The sequence below is a fragment of the Coptis chinensis genome, chromosome 1 (assembly GCF_015680905.1).
Source record: "Coptis chinensis isolate HL-2020 chromosome 1, ASM1568090v1, whole genome shotgun sequence".
In the NCBI taxonomy this organism is placed as follows: Eukaryota; Viridiplantae; Streptophyta; class Magnoliopsida; order Ranunculales; family Ranunculaceae; genus Coptis; species Coptis chinensis.
Window position 1 is genome coordinate 18,306,502 of NC_141456.1, and position 23,469 is coordinate 18,329,970.

Below are 23,469 nucleotides of genomic sequence, written 5' to 3' on the forward strand. Positions count from 1 at the left end.
ATCGGTGAGAAATGGAGAGAATTCAAGAGCGGTGACGGGTTCTACATCACACCATTTAAAGACCAACTTCGAATTGCTTAGAAAACCTCCCGAATATCTGAAAAATATATCGCCAAGAAGATTGGGACAAGTTTGTTAAATCGAGATTAGTGATGAATTTCGTATACTATTTTAACAACTGAATTTCGCTTATAGTTTTTTTTTTTTTTCTTTCTTTCTCTACTTGCATGAATACCATTTAAGTCCTTATCTTGGATTTGTGTATGTTAATTGTTGACCGGATCGCATAATTATGACGATTATGACGAGTTTGTAGTGGTATTACTCGAATCGCATGTTTAATGGGTAGAATCTACAAATATTGATATTTGAAAACGATTTGTGACATTTCCATTGTTGTGTTATCTATTTATCTAATAGTATTCGGTTAAAAGAGTTGAACTATACGGTTTTTCTCACGGACTTTTTTGTATATATATAATTGCTAGGGTTTTTGAGGAAGTGTATGTTTTTTTTAGAGCCTGATGAGCATGCATCTTAGATAAACGCATTATATGTCCTTATATAGAAAAAATTTAATGCCATTCAATCAAATTAAATCAGAGAACGAACGTAACAACAATAGGTCATAGTTATCTACTAGGTGAGACTAAACTATTATATATTTGTGCATGTACAAGAAGATTAGAACTGTTGAAACATTTAGCATAATGAAAAATTTGCACACAGAAAAGTAGAATAGTGGAAGAAGACTGAAATTGCATAGTGACTAGCCCGCCCATGTAAATTATTATCAGACGTGGTTCATTAAAAAACATAGAAGTTGTGTTAGATATGGTTGACAATAGGCTCCAAGGATTATGTGTATGGTTGGCGGTGCTTAGTGAAATATCGAGATTAACATCGTGTACTCATGGGCTATATAAGGCTCTACCGGGTTGTATAACTGAGCGACCGAGCGGCGACCGAGGGGAGCTCATAATTGCTCGGTGGGTTTCTTAGCCTATATTCTTGTTCAAACCGAGCCTTTAGGATTACCTTTAACTAGGCGGTGTACCCGGTTGAAAACCGGGTAGTAGATCTGAGGTAATTTGAACCATCTTTTGATAGACACGCACTAATGGGTAAGGATTTTACTATATTCCCTTTTCCCATTCACGACTTGATTTCGAGTAAGAACAACTCGAACCTTTGTTTTTGAAGGTTCATCTAGGGATATCCTGTTGTGATTTATGTTGGGGTAGCTTCGGTGCAACAAGTGTTGCTTCTTGAGTGTTTTGTTAATTGGAATATGTGTGCATTGCTCCCCACAAATGCCGAAAGTACCATCCGTTAGGCTTTCAACCCAAGTTGCAACATAATCACGTTGTGTTCCTCGTCGTGGAAGTTTTTGGCGAGCATCATTTCTGTTTCAATTGACAAGAGATGTGATCATTTGGATTAACAATGGCGCTTGGCGTTCATAAGAAAGGAACATGTGCTTGTCATGTGAGCAAGGGTATTATATGTATGTTTGAGATGTCCCAAACTGTATATGAAGTTTGTATGGAAACTAAACGTTAGAAAATCAATGTGATTGAAAGCAAAGTCCTGTTTAATGAAATTGTTGAAAAAATATGCTAAATGCATGTATATATGATCAATGTTTACCAATGGCGAGAAAATTGTTAGTTAGTCAATGGGGATCCCGTTATTTCAACCGATTACTTAATGCGTGAATCGTGATTCTTGGAAGAAAATTAAACTTTCAAAGATGTAATCAACTTCACCTTCTTGTACATTTCATGTTATAGCGGTATTTTTTAATTTAATGGTGATTAACTTGAGCTCTTTTTTGGTTTTCCTATTGGTATGGTGTTACCTTTTTATTTTGTTTTGCTTTTGTTCGCTTTGGTTTTACATTTTCATTTTGTTCTGCTGGTATTGCATTGTAGTAAGTAGTCTTAATGCTATTAGCTCCTTCACCCGACGAATTAGCTCATTGTCCTAGCTAACCACCCACCGCGGGGAGCTTCCATCTACGAACTTTGAGTGTTAGTAGACTACTACATTTTGGGGGAGTATTTTCTAATTTGGAAAGCGTTCTCTTTATTCCTATAAAACAAAAAAAAAAAAAAAAAAAGGAAACAGAGTGTTATATGCATATGCTCTCTCAAAGCCTACCTGCAGTTAGTATTTGATGTTCTTCCACGTAACCAATTTCTTTTCGGGAGTATGGATGCATTTCCAATCCTGAAAATTACATCATTTAGTGTTCCATATTAGCGAAATTGTGCAACTTAGAGGTACTTGACAACTCAAGGTTGAGTTCTTCAGGCTTCCGCCCCTTGAGAGAGAACAGATAGCTATAATTTTGTTGAGTCAATATAGACCACATCGATGATCTTTGCTCCTCAAATCCACACTTAGGAAGTCTAAGCGGGGAAGGATCAGCCTTAACGAGAATAGAAGGCGACTTCGCTTCTGGCCGGGCTTGTAGTCGTAGTCTTTTAGTTTACGTAGTCGGCATTCCCATAGAAGATCTACAATGTTCCCCGGCGGTTGGTAGTTGTGTCGGAGGGTCTTGCTCTCCTCTTCCCGACTCTTTATTCCTTAATTAGTCGGCTTCGTTCAAATTTGACCTTTACCTTCGGGCTTTCTTTAATGAAAGGAGGCGGAAGCGGGCGTCGTGGGTCACATCGGTTTAGTTTGGTCTTAGCTTATCGTTAGGGGTACTAAAATAAAAGGCTTGAAAGTCTGGCTAGGTCGCGACTTGAAATGTGCCGGGCTCTATAACAAGGGCATTACGAGATTGAGAGCAAGCAAATACGATAAGACCTGCAAGAAGGCCCCGAAGCTCACATTATCTATCGTGACTAAAAATCGAACTTGGAGCGGGGAGTTGAAGAAGCGGTACTCCTTCTCTTGAAAACTCACTTCTTAAGGTTAGGAGATGCTTCGCCGATCTACGGGATTGGAGAAAGAAGATCGACTAGGGGTGAGAGGGAATCTCTAGCCGGATCTTTTCTAAGCGGGAAGATGCCTCTGCTGAAGTATTGGGGCAAACTGAGATTTTACTTTTTTCTAGTAGGTTTACGGATCGAAGAATCCGGAGTGCTTTTTTCTATGTGTAATAGTTGTAGAGAAAAGTACCAGAATTGATATTAAGGGGAGGGAGCAATACGGGGATTGCTTCATTTACACGTTAATGGGACATGGAGGGGCTAAAGGTTTAGCTAAATCTCTGTTGTTGCTATTAAGGGAGGAGTCCGAATTCGATTCTAGAAGACGGTTAGGGGTGATCTTTTGAGCAGATTATGGCGGAAATATATTATTTGAAGAGAAGGTTGCTAACAATACCCGTGAAAATTAGTAGAAAGGATGATAATGAATCACTTTCGTTGTCCGATTTATTTAGTGCTCATGACTAATGGCGATGGATAGAGCATCTAGAATAGGTCTGTAATTTCTTTTCTCGGGAGGCTGTCATAGTTGGCTCAATACCTCATTGTATTCAACAATGTTCTTTTCATTTTATTTTTGAGGACCGATGAAATGGTTAAAGCAGCGACCCGGTCCACTTGTGTTTTTGATTTAGCATGAAGTGGCTCATCATCCAACTTAAACATGCCTCTGTTATGTTGACAAGTTTGAGTTTTGTGTGGCTATCTCGTGTACAATCCACGACCCCAACCATCCAAATGTCGGGTTACAACAATCTCATCGAATGAAAAAAGGTGGCTAACAAGTATTCTAACTCACACTCGATTGAAATAGGATGACTCTTTACATCTAAACAACGAAAACAACAAGTGAAGAACAAATGAATTCTCTGCCACCAATCAAATAAATAATCTATGCTTCCACAGTACAATTCTACAGTCTCATGAAACAGAAAAAGTTCCTGTCCATCAGGAACTTCTTATTGATCAAGGATACGTGCCAATATCTCATAAGTGCAAGTGTAGGAGAGTCGAGGAGTTCGTATCTTAGGTGCATTGTGTTATCTATTTATCTAACCGCAAGTACAATTCTACAGTCTCATGAAGCGAGAAAAGTTCACATCCGTGGGGAACTTCTTATTGATCAAGGATACGTGCCAATATCTCATAAGTACAAGTGTAGGAGAGTCGAGGAGTTAGGTATCTTACAAGTGTAGAGAAGTCGAGGAGTTAGGTATCTTAGGTGCATTGTGTTATCTATTTATCTAACACGTAGTACAATTCTACGATCTCATGAAATGAGAACAAGTTCTGTCCGGCCCAGGGAAATTCTTATGAGGAAGTGTATTTTTTTAGAGCGATGAGCATGCATCTTAGATAAACGCATTATATGTCCTTATATAGAAAAAAATTTATCTAATAGTATTTATCTAATGTACATAGTTCATTAAAACATAGAAGTTGTGTTAGATATGGTTGACAATAGGCTCCAAGGATTATGTGTATGGTTGGTGATAGAACATGCGTGCTTAGTGAAATATCGAGATTAACATCGTGTACTCATGGGCTATATAAGGACTCTGGGTTGTATAAGCTGAGCGACGAGCCGCCGACCGGGGAGCTCATAATTGCTCAGTGGGTTTCTTAGTCTATATTCTTGTTCAAACCGAGCCTTTAGGATTACCTTTAACTAGGCGCGGTGTACCGGTTAGTGCTTGGTAGTAGATAAAGGTAATTTGAACCATCTTTTGATAGACACACTTGCGCCATGGGTAAGGATTTACTATATTCCCTTTTCCGTTCACGACTTGATTTTACGGTAAGAACAACACGAACCTTTGTTTTTGAAGGTCCATCTAGGGATGTCTGTTGTGATTTATGTTGGGGTAGCTCGGTGCAACTCTAAAGTGTTGCTTGAGTGTGTTTTAATTGTTAATTGGAATGTGTGGTAACCGGTCCCGGCATCACTAAAACTATAGATTTCTATATTAGGAAATTTAGAATAGATTTTCAAACTTACTAGTCCGGTCACAATTATTTCCATTCAACAACTTGCTAGAATGCTAGCTAACATAATGGAGTTTAACCTTTAGGTATGGTTTATAGTTATACGAAATTGAATTCATTGGCTGATCAATATCACCTGCCCAACATGAAATTTTGTCTCCCCAAGATGTACATACTACGACTTATGAACTGTTTTATTGTAATCTGTCTTCTGATTTTCATTTCACTCTAATTCTAGTGGTGATAGATGAAATAGGTATATTACATAGAAATAGGTATAACCATGGGTATCTTGTGCGACTATATGTGTCCCTTTTCCTTTCTAAATACATCAACGATTCACTTGGACAATGGGATGTTTACCGCTCTCTTTCTTGAGGGCCTTTCTAAAGAAACCACCAGTAGGCACCGCGAGAATAAAGGTGGGTTTGGCTAGACTATTACCAGTCCATAAAACTAACATCAAGTAGCTTAGAATGAAATTTTGTTATCATTCTCATCATATAACCCCCTTTGAATACTATGAAATCAATAGCTCTAAGCCTCTAACCGATTGATGTTTTCTTTTTATAATGAAAGAATTAAAAGAACTTGAGGACATTAGAGTTAGCATAATTTTAGTCGGTTAGCACATTAGAGTAACATAAGAGTGCTAAGAGTAGCATAAGAGCAACTTGTTTTTCAGCCACATTTAGAGTAGCATAATTTCAGCACTCTTTATTTCTCGCTTTTTTATTTTTCCATCTAGATGATACTGGCGATAGATGATTAGAAAGTCTAGTTCGTGTGGGGATTGTATTGTCAGGTTTTAGCGGGGCTTGTCCTCACCCAAATGAGATGATAAGTGTAGAATTGTTTTGCAGGAAATTAGCAAGCTCAATTCCGGTGGCAAAGACAAAAAAATATAACCACCGGACGGGAAAGATGAGTTTGGCTAATCTTGGTGAAAATTTAGTACGTGCATTGTTAACATTTGTCTAGATTCCACGGACATTATACACCATGCAAATATGTTTGACTAAGTTGTTTGCATGATTATTGTTTAACCATAGAAAAAAGAGTTGGGACCACTTTTTGATCCATCGATAAGACTATAATATGGAAAAGATCGCACCAAATGAAAAAAGGAACATACAAAAAGGCGATCTTTGCTAAAGAAGTAGATGAAAAATCGTAAGATCAACTTTTGTCAATACTTTTATGGTCCTTATCAATGCTTATGTTCTAATATATTCCAATTCCTTTTTATTTGAAAAAATATATATTAAGGATGTGCTGAAAAAAAGCAAGTTCGCAGAGGGAAGGTATCTACTCAAGGAAGCAAAGGCGTCTTAACTTTAGCATTAGGCACACCGAGGAACATTACGGTCGGTGGTGAGATCTGCGGGGAAGGGGTTATACCCACCCATGCCCGGCCTCATGAAGCGTGGCTCGCGGAAACACATCGCTAACCTTGAGTCAACAATTCAAGAGGACCAAGAAAGAATACAAAATTCAGACCCAAAATTTGTTCGAACAAAACCCGAACTTCGGGACTTCAAAAGAATTAAGGATGGTGTTAGAAAGAGTCAAAAAGGTTGGAGAATGGAGGCTCGAAAAGATCTCTTCAAACAGCGTTACTAGTGTCGATAGAGATCATATGGTACTCTTCTTCTCTTGAACATCAAGGGCATAAAGTAGTGAGAAAAATTTCAGCAAGTAAGTATTTTTGTTTATCATGATCCACGACTTTCTTTTTGTTCCATCGTAATAATTTGTTTTTGACATGTAGTCCAAAGACAAGGCCAAAACAACCCAACCGTCATCAAAAGTTGAAACCTAGTCATGTAAAGAGAGTAGATAAAAAGGAACAGTCAATCACCTTCTTTGGGTCCCAAATCTGGTTTAGGGGAAGGTAAATTTTAATTAACTTTTGCAATATAGAAATAATTTGCTTTGGTTCCAATATGATTTGCTTGGCTGGTTACAGGAGCAAGAGTGTAGTTTAGCTGTGAATTCTAGAACAAATATTGTTGCTAAAGGATTGGTCTATGAGGAGTGTGGACCAAAACGATAAAATTCACGGTCATCTTTTTGGGATCTGGGAATTTTTAGGTGTGGCGGTTAAGTCACTTGTTTATAAGGATCTTTGGTCGTTACCATCTTCCTATACAAGTGAATGATGAGATCATGTATGTGGAAGATGGGTTGGCACACAAGTTCCGTGCCAAAAGACTTTGTTCCTCTTAAGGGCGACATTGAGGTAAATTAAGAGAGCCTTTTATATGCAATTATTCATTTTTCCATGCATAATAATTTTTTTTTACATGTAGTCCAAAGGCAAGGCCAAAACAACACAACCATCATCAAAGTTGAAATCTGATCATGTAAAGAGAGTAAATAAGAAAGGAACAGGTCAATCACCTTCTTTGGGTCCCAAATCAATTGGGGAAGGTAAATTTTAATTAACCTTTTGCAATATAGAAATAATTTGCTTTGGTTCCAATATGATTTGCTTGGCGGTTTCAGGAGCAAGAGTGTAGTTTAGCTGTGAATTCTAGAACAAATATTGTTGCTAAAGGATTGGTACACGAGGAGTGTGGACCAAACGATAAAGTTCTGGTCATCTTTTGGGATCTGGGAATTTTCGTGTGGCGGTTAAGTCACTTGTTTCTAAGGATGCTGGTCGTTACTATCTTCCTATACAAGTGAATTACGAGTTCGTGCATGTGGAAGATGCAGTTGGCACACAAGTTCCATGGCCAAAAGACCTTGTTCTTTTTAAGGACGACATTGAGGTAAAAGAGCCTTTTATATGCAATTTTTTAATTTCCGATTCGCTATGATTTTAACCTTTGGTTGGTTTGAATTTTCAATAATTTAGGAAGAGACAAGTAAAAGTAGTGCTAGTGGGTCATCAAGGTCCAATTGATTCTTTCAAGGGACTGCTCAATATCATGCTTCCGGGAACCCATGGTGTGGTATTTTTCAGGATTGGAAAAGAGTTGTTTGGAGAAGATCTGAGAAAAATTTGTTATCGAAATGTGATTTGTTGGATGTGTGTAATATGGATAGTTTAGAAGCTGTTTGTTTAATTGCATACATGAGGTAAGCATATCTTGAAGGTTTTATTATTGGTGATTTTAATCAAATATTAGTTATTTAAATTTATTTATGATGATTGATTTTTTTCCTTTTAGAATCCTTTTCTGATTGAATTTGTGAGTTTCGGCCGTGACATCGTTGGATTTGTTAATCCTTTATCTTTTACAAGAGCAGATGGAACTGCTAAAACTGAAATCATTGTAGAAACATTGCGGAATGCAAGTGGAAAGAAAAAATTGTTCTCATTCCTTACAATCCGGGGTAAGGACATAAAGCGATCCTATCACGGTGTATTGTTTAAATTGATAAAACTATCAATTTCTTGATTGTTTTCCATTTTTTTCCCCCTTTTCTTTCATAGCGGCCATTGGGTTTTAATTGTCATTGATCTATCACGTATGTCTTTCATTTGGTTGGATTCGATGCATGGTGAACCAAGCTCAGATATAGCAATATATTTTAGGAGGTGAGCATAGCTATATTTTTTGACATATCTTAACATTTTGAGGTACTACCATAGTGAAAGTACATAAAGGATTGAATAAAATGAAGTACTAAAAACGTCTCCAATTAGACTTCCCACTAGCGATTGTGAATTAAATGTTTTGCATTTATCTTTGTGAAGTGCGGTCCTCACATTGCAAAGGGTTGATGGGAAACGAGTTAAATTTGAAGTGGGACAAGATCAAGGTAAACAAATCCTACACATTATTGTCTTTTTTCTTTGAAAAGTATATGTTTACATATATGTTGTGAGTCTATATGTTAGGGCCCATATCAACCGGGTGTACGCAGTGTGGGTATTATACAATGAAGTTTATGAGGGAAATAGTAGAAGCTTGTTCAACTGGATCATTTGAAAATAAAAGGTATTGAAAGTTTTGACAAACACTTTATTTGGCTCAATACAACGACTTTGCCTTATTCTTATATAGTAACTCTACATGTTGTGCTTTGACTCATCGGATAACAAATTTAGAACTGAAGGAGACATACACGCCAAGATGAACTTGGCGGTGTTGAACGATATTATTCGGGTTCATCGGAAAATGGGGTGTTTGGTGTTTAGGCGAATGAGGATGAGTTTTAGCTATGTTCGGACCCTTCCGGTTTAATTTATGAGTCTTACCTTTTTAATTTATGTTTGATAGTTTATTGTACATTTTGGAATTTGTTGGGAAGATGGAAAAAAATTAATGGAAGTTTTTATTATTATCTTTTTTTTTTGCAATGTTTGATAGTTTATTGTATATTTTGGAATTTGTTGGGAAGATGGAAATGTTGTATGTAGGCGGTGTGTAAATTTTGTTATGCGAGGTTCAGTTTTTATTGTTATTAGTATTATTATTAAAAAAAATAATATATATATATATACCACGGTTTGGCATAAACCGTAGTATTTAGTATAACTATATACCGGTGTTATTACACATACACTAATATAAACCCGGTTTCAATAGCTTATATGCCACGGTTCTATTGACAACCGTGGTATATAATGGGCATACAAACCCACGGTTCTTTGAAAACCGTGGTATCCGTTAAATATATATACCACAGTTTTAATATAAACCACGGTTTCAATAGCTTATATGCCCGGTTCTATTGACAACCGTGGTATATAATGGGCATACAAACCCACGGTTCTTTGAAAACCCGTGGTATCCGTTAAATATATATACCACAGTTTTGCTATTATTATATACCACACCACCTATTGTCACGGTTGTATAACAGTGGTAAATATATTTATACCACACTTAAAAACAGTGGTATAAGTGTTATTCTGTAGTAGTGGACTTATGTATTGGCTACGCGCTTTCGCATTTTCGCCAAAGGACCAAAATTTTCAGGGATTGTTATATTGTTGTTGTATTGTTGTGCTGTGTGTTGTCCTGTGGGTTGTTTGTGTTGATTTGGTTGATGTCGGGGGTTTAGAATCGGTGATTGGGTTGGGCTGTTGAAGCTGGAAAAAAGCTTGAACAAGTACTAATGGTGGCGGCTCGCACAAACATCATCCTGAAAAATATTGTGAACTGTTATTATGTTGATTGTGTTGGTTGATTACTGATTGGTGGTGGTCGAATTGTTATATAAGAGCTGTGAAACTTTGAACCACCATTAATGGCGTCAATACCGCGATTTTGAAGGGTGGTATTTTCCTTGGTTGTTGGTTGTTGTCTGGTGAAGAATAGATGAGTTGTTGTTGTCGGGGAATGATTAGTAGTGGTGTAATCGAGGTATGAGCGCGGTGAAGCTTTTGCAGAGCCTTAATGGCGTCAAATCGAGATTTGTCACAGTATAAGAGAATTTAGATTTGATGGTATAGGTAGGTTGGGTTTTTCGTGGGGATGAAAACCGCTGGGTTCATTGTGGAGATGGATGGCCGGTGGTGGCTGTTGTGGTGGTCGGTGGTGGCTGGAGAATGGGAGAGTGAGGAAGATGAACAGTGCATTTTTTTGTTTTGGTTTGGGCTTGGGCCAAACTAAAAACGTGGGCTTGAATGTTTTAAAGTTTTTTTTGAAATTTCATTTGGATTTAAGTGTTAGACTATGGGCCTTAGTCATTGGGTTTTTGGAGTTAGATAAGTTTATACTGTTTGACTGCTGTTGACCTTTGACTGGTTGACTGCTGACTAGTCAAACCTTTGACCAGTTGACTGCTGATCAGTCAAACCTTTGACCAGGGTTGACTTTGACCAGTTGACCCAAAAGTTGACTTTTATCTCGGATTATGATTCGGTCCATTAAGATAGGCCTAGGACTATTTGCATGCTTGGCTTTAAGCTAAGACCTTTTTATATATACGTGTGTTAACAACTGTGTGATATTTCAGTTTTATACACAACGTTATGACACTTAGACATCGGTATATTAATAACGCGTAACAAAAAATATATGAATCAAGATACTCTTTCGTTCTCTGAAATAATATATGCAATAAAGTTCAATAATGCGTAAACAAATTTACCGCACTCTTTTAGAACTCTCCACGCCTCAAGTTTTGGAATTGAGTTTTATGACTGTTGATGTCATATGTTAGGTGGGCATTTATTGAATGTGCCATAAATGGCCCATTAGCGTTATATATGGGTATTCATTGAATGTGTCATTAATGACCCGGGTATTCATTGAATGTGTCATGAATGACCCGTGATTGTTTTGGACTGCCCTAGAGGAACTAAGGTATATCGCTTGCGGGTTAGTTGTATTCTTTGATTATCACGAGTGTTTGGGTTTACTTTTGAATACCTAATATAATATCTACATATGTTATATAGAAGTTCTAACTTTCTTTTGCAGGGAGGGTAGGACTTAATAACATTTTGTGTAGGGCATTGGTCCTACCCCTTATCTGAATGATGGATATCGGTAAGTTTTAATTCAATGATTTAGATATTAAAATGAGTTAATATAATAGAAGTTTTGCTTGGGGAGAAAATATGCCGGTTGAAATGACGGAACTATCTGTCTTCCAAGCTGAGAATGATTAAGTTATGAAAAAATATAACGTGATTGTTTGGATAATTAAAGTATGATAATGTTTATATGTGGTTAGTCTACTCATACCAGCAAATTCCATTTTGCTGACCCATGTTTGATTTGTTTTGGCAACGTGGGTGTGTTCTTAGAAACATAGGTGGAAGGCAATAGAACCGCGGCGTGTGATTTGGATTCTTGCCTGGAGCAGTCCGGGAGGTTATTTTATTAGGTCTGATCTTTTGGAAGTATGTAATAACGTAGTTTTCTTTTCATATGACACGAAAATACGATGTTGAAGACCTGTTATTCTTAGAGTGGTTTGATGTTTTATTGGGACGGAAGATAGATTTTTTTATAAAGTAATAAAGAGAATTTTGGAGATTATTTTTGTTGTTAAGATTCTTTATGATGTGGGTTTTAGGTTTTGACATGTGTTGTATCCACCCCGTCATAGCCTGGGTTTTTAGTCAATTGAACCGAGTGATGTTTGAGATATTTATATTTCAAATATTCATTTTTTTTAATTGTTTAGAAATTCGGGCTGTGACATGTGTCCATAAAACAACAGTTGGCAAAACAGAGTTACAGCTTAAGCAGCTGACTCGCCCGGGCCACTTATAAGTAGTAGAGATGTAAGTGACATCCTACCTCCCAAGCACGTGACATGTGACGTGCACACAGTCCACATACAATGATTCTGCCAACTCAACTCGATTCCAAACATATGAACACTCGCCCAATAGTCAAGATCAGTTTAGTATCAATGACTCGTCACTCGATTTCATCTCATGATATCATCATCTGCTACTCTCGTCATTACTATCATTAGTATCATACTTTTACCCACTGCAACACTCAAATAATTACTATCATCACATCCTTAACTATGCTCTTTTTATACCAGCTCAAACAACATAATATATAGAACCACCACACACGTGCAACTTATGAGAACGTGTCGCTCATCCTAACAGCTAGCACACCTGTCCATACCACCATATATGTCATACTAACTACATACTCCCAGCACCTATAAAAGCCAACCCCAAAACTACGTTGACTTGATTTCAATCTCACCCTAAGGTGCTGGATATGTAGACATCTTCTTACTCACGAAAAACAACTATTACCATCTACCAAAACACTCCCCTTTCTAGATTAGAACTAAGTCATAAACATTTGGTATAATGTCTTGTTGATCCACTAGGATAAAAATAGACAATTACATATTAGTAGACTTATGAGCTAATGACAAGTGTATCCTTGCATATCATTTAGTTGCAGACAACCTTGTATTTCTCGTTGGAGAGAACTTTGCAAAGTACTGACAGAGTAGGCGGCTACATAAATGGTTCGTGTGCGCCCTCCCTGAAGTTTTAATTACTTTTGTAGATAAAGTAATTTAAGTAATTACTAGGTATGGGTCAGGCTACGTTGACATCTTATTTGACATCCACAACTTACACAATGAACTAAGGGCTGATTTTTGGTAGAGAAAATCTTCTTACCATGGATAGAATCTCCACCAACACTCGTCTCAATTGGATAATGTCCTTCTCTAAAAAGTAACTACTTAAGTTAACTTAAAATAAATACGTAAATAAAATTTCACCTATAAATACTTAAGTTAACAAAGTTTTGTGAGTATGTTCTAATGTTAGACTTCTTTGAATGAGTTTAATTCAACTTTAATTCAACCACGTAAAAATTAGTGTTCATTTTTGAACTTTTCATCTAAAAATTAGTGTTCATATCTACAAAAAAGCAGCCCTTAATTCAACTTTTAAGTCCATGATTTTGCTTGGAATCAATTACAATGTGGCTATAATGTGCGCATAAGAATGTGCCTCTATCCCTCCCTTGTATATATATATACACGTTGACATCTTATTTTGATACCTTATTTTGACATCCACAACTTACACAATGAACTAAAGGCTGATTTTTGGTAGAGAATATCTTCCTACTATGGATTGAATCTCTACCAAAATTCGTCTCATTTGGATATGTCTAGCTTATTTAAAATAGTGTTAAAATTGTGGATCGTTAGATAAATATTGAACATAAACACAACTTTTGACAAGGTTAGACATGTTCAAATGTCTTGATATTTTGTGGAGATTCAATCTATGGTAGGAAAATCTTCTCTACCAAAAATCAGCCCTTAGTTCATTGTGCAAGTAGTGGATGTCAAAATAAGGTGTCAACGTAGCCTGAGCTGATTTTATATATATAGGGCAGATTTTATATATATATATATATATAGGGTTGGCTACGTCGACATATAGAAATGACATACACAATCCTACCTACCTACATAATGAACTAAAAGCTGATTTTATGGGGGATGTGATCTCCTCAACATGGAGATCATCTCTACAAAAAATCAGCTCCTTTGAACATATCTAACCCTACCAAAAATTGAGTTCAAATTAGAAATTTATCTGACGGTTCAAAATTTTAACACTCTTTTGACACTCTTTTGCAAGACTAGACACATCCGATTGAGCTGCTTTTTTGTGGAGATACTATCCATGGTAAGGAGATAATATCTACCAAAAATCAGCCTGGCCTTAGAGCAATGTACAAGTCCGCTTTTGGATTGTGTATGTCAATTCCATTATGTAGCGTAGCCAGATATATATATATATATATATATATATATATATATATATATATATATATATATATATATATATATATATATATAATTCATTAGGTTACACATAATATATGGAAACAAATCAAGAAATATATGTCTACATATTTGTTTCCTTAACACTCCCCTGCAAACTTGACAGTCTTGGAAAGACGAGATTGGAGTGCAAAAGTTGAAAACGATGCTTGTGTGACCCTTTGATGAAGATATCAGCAAGTTGGTCTGGAGAGAGAACAAACTGAACTCGATGAATCCCAACAACCCCCAAACTCGACAGTCTTGGAAAGACAAGATTGGAGCGCAAAAGTTGAAAATGATGCTTGTGTGACCCTTTGATGAAGATATGAGCAAGCTAGTCTGGAGAGGGAACAAACTGAACTCGATAAGTCCCAACAATGAGCTGCTCGTGAACAAAGTGATAGTCCAACTCAATGTGCTTAGTGCGACCATAAGACACTGGGTTGGATGTCATGTAAGTTGCACTCAAGTTATATATCATAGAGAAGAGTAGTAAGACCCGAAACTAGGAGTCATTGATACTCAACCTCAACACTTGACCGTGAGACACATGAACAAGTGATCGAAACTCAACCTCAGCACACTTGACCGCAAGCCAATAGGTTGCTTCTTGGCAGTTCAAGAAACCAAAGTGGATCCTAAGAACACACAAAAACTAGTGGTACTACGACGAGAATCGAGACAACTTGCCCAGTTAAAATCAGAGTAAGCCCGAATGGCAAGTGGATTAGGAGAGCGACGAGTTAATAACCCAACCTCTAGAGAGCCCTTAATATAACGGAGAATATGTTTGGCCGCAAGTAAGTGGTGGTACATGGATTGGAGCACTCATAAATTGGCCCACGTGATGAACTACATAGGCAATGTAGGGGTGGGTAAATGTTAAATACTTAGGTGAACCAACATGCTGACCAATACTCAGTTACTGGATGAGGAGTGTCATGTATTTTCTTCATACTTTCGTGACATGCATGCCCGTAAATCTCTAGCAATCGTCATCATAGAACAAAGTATCGCGATAGGCGAATATATTGACCTCCAAATACTTTATATATATCGTCAAAATATCACTCGATGTGTCGACATTATACATGGAGGCTTCTGTTAAAATCCACAATATATCTCGATATTTTTTTATATACCGACAATAACCAAAATATTCCAGTTACTTTTATTACATAATAACCAACAATAAATAAAAGGAAAAGAAATATGTGAAACAATATAACCAATTAATAGAAACTTTCATAATTTCATATCAACACCCAATTATTCATAATTTTCTTTGGAATGATTTATGAGTACCTGTAGTGGCACAATGTAGGAAGAGTGGACTAAGTCCGCGTTACAGGGGATAGGAGGCAACATAAGAAAGGACACGAAGGAGCAGCGAATCAAGACTGCAGAACCCTAGTCCACGGATGTGGCAGGCGTACGGTCAGTAGAAGGGTCGTAGGATAACAAGACAGATGGGCGGTCCAGATGAGAGGGGGAGAATATAAAAAGGAGAAGAGGAAGAGAAAAAGGGAGGCCGCTAGGGTAAAGAAAAAGGGGAGAACAGTGAGAGAGAGAGAAAAAAAAAGAGAAAAAGAGGAGATTGTGAAGGGAGAGATTTTGGGTCCATACATTTGGCGTCATCTGTGGGGAACTAGAGAAAAGCAACTTAGAAATGGCACCGAAGATAACAGTGGATAGGCCAAAGAAGGCTAGGGTTCAGGAGCCGACGCCGGAAGCGGTGATTGAGGAAAGGGAAGAAATGGGAGAAGGGCGAGCGGCGGAAGAAACACGCCTTATGCGAGAAGAGATTGAGAGGCTGAGAGAGGAAAACGATGAGCTGAGAAGGGAGAGAGAGAAGACGGAGGAAAAGGCTGAGGAAGAGCTAAGCGAGGGGTCCAAAAATGAGGGATCTAAAGGCGAGGAGGAGCCCGGATCGAATCTGGTGGAAAACCCGGTGGCGGGATTGACAATGGAACAAGTCCAAGAAATGATAGACAATGATAGGGAGGCAAACCGGCAACAGACGAAGGAGCACGGGGGAGCGGCCAATCAGAGGTTTTGAAGCGGTTCGCCCAGCCGAGGTTCGAGAGATACGACGGCAAAGGAGATCCATCCGATCACATCCATCATTTTAGACAACATATGTCGCTCTGGCAGGAGTCTCGGTATGATGGTCTGCGATGTATGATGTTCCCGGCTAGCCTTAAAGGAGGGGCGTCGGATTGGTACTATAGATTGCCAGCAGTGAGCATCAAGAATTTCCAAGAGTTGGAGCAGGCATTCATAGATTACTTCATACATCAGAAAAAAGGGTGGTGGACATCGCGGCCCTCTTCAATGTGTGACAAAGGTCCGTGGAATCAGTTAGGGAGTTTCTGTGTTGGTTCAAAGAAGAGACGCTGAAAGTTGAAAATCTGGATGAGAGGACAGCGGTGATAGCCTTTGAGAGAGGCTTGCGCCCGGGGACAGGAGTGCACCAATCCGTAGCCAAGAATGAGATCGCGACGCTACATGAGCTGTATCCGCGAGTGGAAAAGTATATAAGATATGAAGACTCTATGTAGAAGGATTCCAAGAAGTTAGGGAAGGCCGTGTTGTCTTTGGAGAAGGAACGGGAACACCGGAAAATGGGGGCATCGAAAAAAGAAAGTGGGGGATACCGCGGGTATGGGGCGCGAGCAGAGGGAAGTCGGGAAGGCATCCGAAGGGAGTACAGGGAGAGGAAGCCATACCGCGAGATGGAACAGACTCCGCTGAACAAACCGCTCAGTGAGATCTTGTCCTTAATAAAGAATCTGCCAAGGTATGAAGGACCGCGAAACATGCCAATAGAGATACCTGAGAAGCCCTTCTGCGCATATCATCAGATAAGGAATCATGAGACGAATGACTGTTACGCCCTAAAATGGTTGGTTCAGAGAATGGTGGAGAAAGGGAGGATGGGAGAATTGTGAGAGATGCCCGGAATGAGGAACGCATGCCGCCGCAGGAAAGAATACTGGAAACCATCAATGTTATTTACAGCGGGGAGGTTCTGAGTCATAACGCTCATAGAGACAAGATACGGCGGACCGCGAGCATCCAACAAATTAATGAGAGAATGGATAGGCCACGGTAGAGAGAGGTGGCAGCAGCAGAAAGGGATAGAATCGTGTTTAGCAGCGCGGACCTATGGGTAGTGGACTCACCACATGAAGACGCGTTGGTCATTACAGTGGCAATGGGAAATTACATGGTTAAAAGGGTGTTGATTGATTATGGAAGTGCAGTAGATCTGTTGTTCAGAGGTGCTTTGGAGGAAATAGGAGTAGATCCTAAGAAGTTGCGTCCTTCACGAACTAATTTGTATGGATTTAACGGGAGTATGACAAAGCCCATGGGGGAACTCTTATTTCCCGTGACAACAGGGCCGGTGACAGTCTTCGCTCGGTTCATGGTAGTAGATTCGGCTTCGCAATATAATGCAATCTTGGGAAGGCGGTGGATTCATGAGATGAAGGCGGTCCCATCAACGTATTATCAGGTAATATGGTTCCCCACCCCTACCAGTATGTACGAGGTTTAAGGCAATCAGGTGACTACTAAGAACAGTCATCGGGGAACCGTGAAGTGGTTGATCAGCAGATCGGAAGGAGAGACTTCCAACCCTAGGAATAGGCTGGTATAGCAATTATAGTGCGCCTCCAGGGAGAGAGAGGAGGGGACATCGGCTGAGCCAAAGATGATCGATGAGATAGAATTGGTGAATATTAGGATAGGGGGGAGGAGAAGTTCACGTCGATAGGATCAAGTTTGCCCAAGAAATGGAGGGATAAGTTGATACAGTTCTTGTTAGATAATAGAGATGTCTTCGCTTGGACAATAGAGGATGTTACTGGGTTGGACCCAGAGTTCGCATGTCACCATTTACATATGAAAGAGGACGCCAAACCTGTGAGGCAAAAGATGTGCAGCATTAGACCAAAATACGTTGAGGGGATCCGGGAAGAGGTCGCTAGATTGAAAGGGAGGGAATAATCCGAGAGGTGGAGTTCACAAACTAGTTATCTAACATAGTCGCAGTGCCAAAAAATAATGGAAAAGTACGTATGTGCGTGGACTTTACTGATGTAAATCTAGAGTGCCCGAAGGATAGTTATCCCATGTTGTGGGTAGATGAGTTGGTGGACTGGACGGCGGATTCAAGATATTTTCTTTCATGGATGCATCGATGGGGTATAACCAGTTCGCGATGTATGGGCTAGATCAGGAGAAGACATCATTTGTGGTGGAGAGCGGTACTTATTACTATACGAGGATGCCATTTGGTTTGAAAAATACAGGGTCAACATTCTAGTGGTTGGGGGAGAAAATGTTCGAAATCAAGATTTGGAAGGGAATTGAGATTTATATAGACGACATGGTGGAGAAAAGTATGTCAGAAGAGGAACATATACACAGGTTGAGAGAGACTTTCGGGATACTGCGTAAATACAACTTGAAGCTGAACCTTGAGAAATGTACTTTCGGGGTGACTACGGGAAAGTTTTTGGGTTATATCGTTAAGCATAAAGGGATCAAGGCTAATCCTGAGCAGATAAGGTCCCTTGTAGAGATGCCATCTCCGCAGAATGTAAAGAAAGTACAACGGTTAGCAAGAAGGGTCGCGACACTAAATAGATTCATTTCCAAGTCATCCGATAAATGTAGATCGTTGTACCGTCTGTTAAGGAGCACACCGGATTTCATATGGACCGCGGAGTGCGAGGAGGCATTCCAGGAGTTGAAAAAATATTTGGGCAAAGCGCCTTTGCTGTCACGGCCTGAGACTGGGGAGAAGTTGTATTTGTATTTGGGGGCCACGGAGTATGCAGTCAGCTCAGTTCTAGTTTGGGTGGTACACTACACCAGAAAAGGCATTTACTAACGGTTATATCCGTTACTTATATTTTTACTAACGGTTATATCCGTTAGTTCTGGGGCGTCACTGTTGAGACACCAACTCTAGCTGCCAGACCATTCACTAGACAGACAGCTAGAGCTTTACTCGCATCACACACCTATGTGTCCTAAGAGTTTATTTTAAGTAACTTACTATTTATAGAATATTGTTGAATATTGTTTCCTAGTTATAGTAGGAACTGTTAGGTTTGGACCAATATATAAAAGGTCGTAGGATTGTTCTTTAAGGAAATTGAATTCATATTATAGAAAAAGGTAGTTTTAGTCTCTAATCAAAAGACTATTGGTAGTCGATCACTAATCAAAGGATCAATTGAATTAATATTTAGACTCAAGAACCGAAGTCTCATCATCTTGGTAACAGAGCCAGTCGATTTCTCTCAAATTTTTTTTTTATTATTCACCATGATGGTTAAAGAACTTGAGGAGATTCTGAGGGAAGACATCACGGATACCCTTGCCACCCACACCACCACGCCGGCAATCACACCACCCTCCTCAACAATCTCACCACAAACATGTAGCTCCCGCTTGATAGGGTTGATAATCCTAATCCTATTCCGCTAAACCCTCATCAACGACTTCAACAGCAGCACAATATCCAGGGACGACCACTTCGCTTGGATTTTCCCCGCTTTGAAGGAGAGGAACACGAAGGATGGATTTTTCAGGTGGAACAGTTTTTAGTTTGAATCCTATGGCTCTGGCGCAAGGCAAGGTCATCATGGCCTCTATTCATCTCCGTGGGGAGTTAAGCGAATGGTACAGGTGGCTCCATAATTCAATGGGAGATTTAGCGTGGAATCAATTTTCTAGGGCCCTTTGTAAACGATTTGGTTCGAGAAAAAATCTGGATCCTATGAGTGCAATATCTAAATTGGTGCAAACCGTACAGATCTCTGCCTATATCTCACAATTTGAAACAATGGGTAACTTGGTTCGGATTTATAAAGAGGCTCACCAAGTCGATCTGTTCCTTTTCGGGACTAAGAACGATGTATAGGCGGTGTCCGATCTTCTAACACCTACAAGTTTGTCCCATGCTTTTGAGTTAGCATTGTGTCAAGAGGGACGCGATAGTGGCTACTAAGTCGTTCCATGCAACAACCAATCCCTATCGCCAATATACCAAACACCCTAACCCGACCAATACCCCTAAACCTAACTCCTCAAATCCTTGGCGCCAACGGAGTTAAACGCCTTTCATGGGTTGAGCAGAGCACGGAGAGAGAAAAAAGGCCTTTGTTTTAACTGTGATGAAATTTATAAGCCGGGCCATCGTTGTATGACAACTCAATTGCTGCTACTAGATCGCATTCTCACGAGCAAGACCAAGAGGGTTTCAACGATGATCAGCGATCCAAAGACCAAGAAGACATCATTCAAGTATCTCTACATGCATTTCGAGGGATCATTTGGGTCTAGCACAATGCGCACCTCAGCGATAATTAAGCATACACCTCTATCGATTGCTTTCGTCGAGTCAGGATCAACTCACAATTTCATCCATCCAACAGCAGCTCGCCGTTGTGGTCTGTCTATCACCAGTTATGCCACACTCCAAGTAATGATCGCAGATGGTGGATATTTACCAAGTAACGGCGTGTGTTCGTGCGTTAAAGTAGAAGTGCAAGGATTTAGTTTCACCACGAATTTCACAGTGCTTGCTATCAAAAGTTGCGACATTGTGCTTGGCACAAAATGGCTTCGTACACTAGGCTGTATACAATGGGACTTTGGGCAGTTAGTTATGAAATTCTCTGCTAATAACCAAGTCTTTACAATAATGGGTAATGGTTCCCCATTGGTCAAGCTCATCGACTCTCCAACAATGACAAAGGCAATCCAGCAAGAGAAACAAGTATACCTACAAAGCTTACTTCTTCAATTTGCTGATATATTTGGAGTCCCACAAAGCTTACCACCTCCTCGAACACATGACCACCGCATACCCCTCCAACCAAATTCCTCACCTGTCAGTGTCAGACCATACAGATATCCTCACTTTCAAAAAGCTGAAATCGAAAAAATTGTTAAAGAACTCCAATTGTCAGGTTTTATTCGACCTAGCTCCAGCCCATTCTCTTCACCCGTTTTACTAGTCAAGAAAAAGGCGGTTCATAAGCTTTTATCGTTGATTATAGAGCCCTTAATGCCATCACAATCAAAGATTGTTTTCCAATTCGGTTGTGGACGAGTTATTGGATGAACTTCACAATGCCACAATATTTTCTAAACTTCGACTTAAGGGTTGGCTATCATCTAATTCGGTACATGACAGTGACATTCCTAAGACAGCATTTAGGACCCATGATGGACACTATGAATTCTTAGTCATGCCCTTTGGCCTCTCTAATGCACACCAGGCAACATTCCAAAGCTTGATGAGCGAAGTTGTTTCGTCCCTATCTTCGACGGTTCATTATTGGTTTTCTTTGATGACATATTGGTATATAGCAAGGACGAGTCCTCACATGTGCTACACCTCCAAGAAAGTATTGGAAATATTGCAGACACACAAACTATTTGTCAACGCATCTAAGTGTTCGTTCGGAAAACCCTCTATTGCCTATCTTGGGCACATTATAGATGCAACTGGTGTTTCCGTTGACAATGAAAAGATTAACGCAGTGACTTCATGGCCACTTCCGTCCAACATCAAAGAATTACTTGGGTTCCTCGGGTTGACAGGGTACTATAGAAAATTCGTAAAGGACTATGGCAAGATTAGAGGCCCTCTCACTCAGCTGCTTAAAAAGGATTCATATGAATGCAGTCCTGTAGCCACTGTTGCATTTAACGACCTCAAACTTGCTCTGACAACAACCCCAGTGTTGGCTTTACCAGATTTTACCATGGAATTCTATATTGAATGCGATGCTTCAGGACATGGTTTGGGTGCAGCTTTAATGCAAAAGGGCAGGCCACTTGCTTATTTCAGTAAGGCATTAGCAGGAAGAAATCTGTCTCTACCTATCTACGATAAAGGAAATCTTTGCGATCATTGCCGCGGTACAAAAGTGGAGACCACCTGGGGGGGCCGCCATTTCAAGATCTTCACAGACCATAGAACGTTGAAATACTTCAACGAGCAACGATTAAATTCGTTAGAGCAGCAAAAGTGGGTATCCAAACTTTTAGGATATGATTATGAGATATGTTTCGCGGCGGCAAGCACAATCAATCTGGCGATGCTTTGTCAAGGTTCCTTCAAGTCAGTGAAGTACTCGCACTCTCCGCCCTATACTGGACAGTTTGACAGAAATAGCAACATAATGTTCTTCCCACCCTGCCATGCAAGCCTTAATAGACGCCATCACGCGAGATCCATCTTCACGTAAGTTCTTCACTTATGAGGCTAACACCTTGCGCTATAAACGACGATTGGTAGTAGCCCCCCATTCTCAGTGGTGTAACAAATTGCTAGAAGAATTCCATGCCTCTCCTGCAGCAGGACACTCTGGAATTCTAAGGACCTACAAGCGACTTCAAACAAGTTTTTTCTGGCATGGAATGAAGACTTCAATTAAAGCTTTTATTGCTCGTTGTGATATTTGTCAAAGAAACAAGGCAGAATCTGTGGCTCCTCCAGGATTACTTAACCCACTACCAGTACCTGAAGATGTTTGGATCGACCTATCTATGGACTTCATTGAAGGTCTACCTCGTTCGCACAACAAAACAGTCATTCTTGTGGTGGTTGACAGGCTCTCTAAATATGCTCATTTTAGCCATTGCACATCCCTATCTGCCAAGCAAGATTCTTTGAGATTTTTGTTCGAGACATTGTCAAGCTTCATGGACCTCGAGGTCAATGTAAGTGATTGTGACCCTATATTTATAGGTAATTTTTGGGGAGTCTTTTTTCGTTACAAAACACAAAGTTATTGTCGCATTTCTCAAAGATATCACCCACAATCGGCCGGTCAAACAGAGGTAACAAATAGGATTTTGGAATGCTACCTAAGATGTTTTCGCGGTGTGTGACCGTCTACTTGGGTTACATTTCTTCCCTGGGCAGAATGGTGGTATAATTCTACCTATCAGGCTACAATCAAGATGACTCCGTTTGAAGCAGTTTATAACAGAACTCCGCCTTCGATTCTATAGCACATACCAGGCACAACCGATGTTCATGCAGTAGACGTAAACCTACATAGCAGAGATGACACCTTGAGGATTCTAAAGAAAAATATGATTGCAGCTCAAAAGCGTATGAAGATTTTGGCAGACACCAAGTGAACAGAACGCGAGTTTGATTTAGATGACTGGGTCTACTTAAGATTACAGAAGTATAGGCAAACAACTGCTGCCTCTCAAGCTTATACTAAACTATCTCCAAAGTTTCACGGACCATTTA

General features: G+C 39.5%; 2 protein-coding genes across 2 annotated transcripts; both read left to right on the forward strand.

Annotated features, from left to right (window-relative positions):
• Positions 1-17,388: 17,388 nt before the first annotated feature.
• Positions 17,389-18,562, forward strand: LOC147522647 (uncharacterized). Its single transcript, XM_086568189.1, has 2 exons — positions 17,389-17,691; positions 18,491-18,562. The coding sequence occupies exons 1-2, from the start codon at positions 17,389-17,391 to the stop codon at positions 18,560-18,562; spliced, it is 375 nt and encodes a 124-aa protein (XP_086424315.1).
• A 1,895-nt stretch (positions 18,563-20,457) lies between these two features.
• On the forward strand, positions 20,458-21,318 carry LOC147522648 (uncharacterized). The gene has a single exon (XM_086568202.1). The coding sequence runs from the start codon at positions 20,458-20,460 to the stop codon at positions 21,316-21,318; it is 861 nt and encodes a 286-aa protein (XP_086424328.1).
• Positions 21,319-23,469: the final 2,151 nt, after the last annotated feature.

Coding starts and splice junctions, on each gene's coding strand:
- LOC147522647 (XM_086568189.1), top strand. CDS start 17,389: ATGGGAAATTACATGGTTAAAAGGGTGTTGATTGATTATGGAAGTGCA. Junction 17,692..18,490: donor TCCCATCAACGTATTATCAG/GTAATATGGTTC, acceptor TGAAAAATACAG/GGTCAACATTCTAGTGGTTG.
- LOC147522648 (XM_086568202.1), top strand. CDS start 20,458: ATGATCAGCGATCCAAAGACCAAGAAGACATCATTCAAGTATCTCTAC.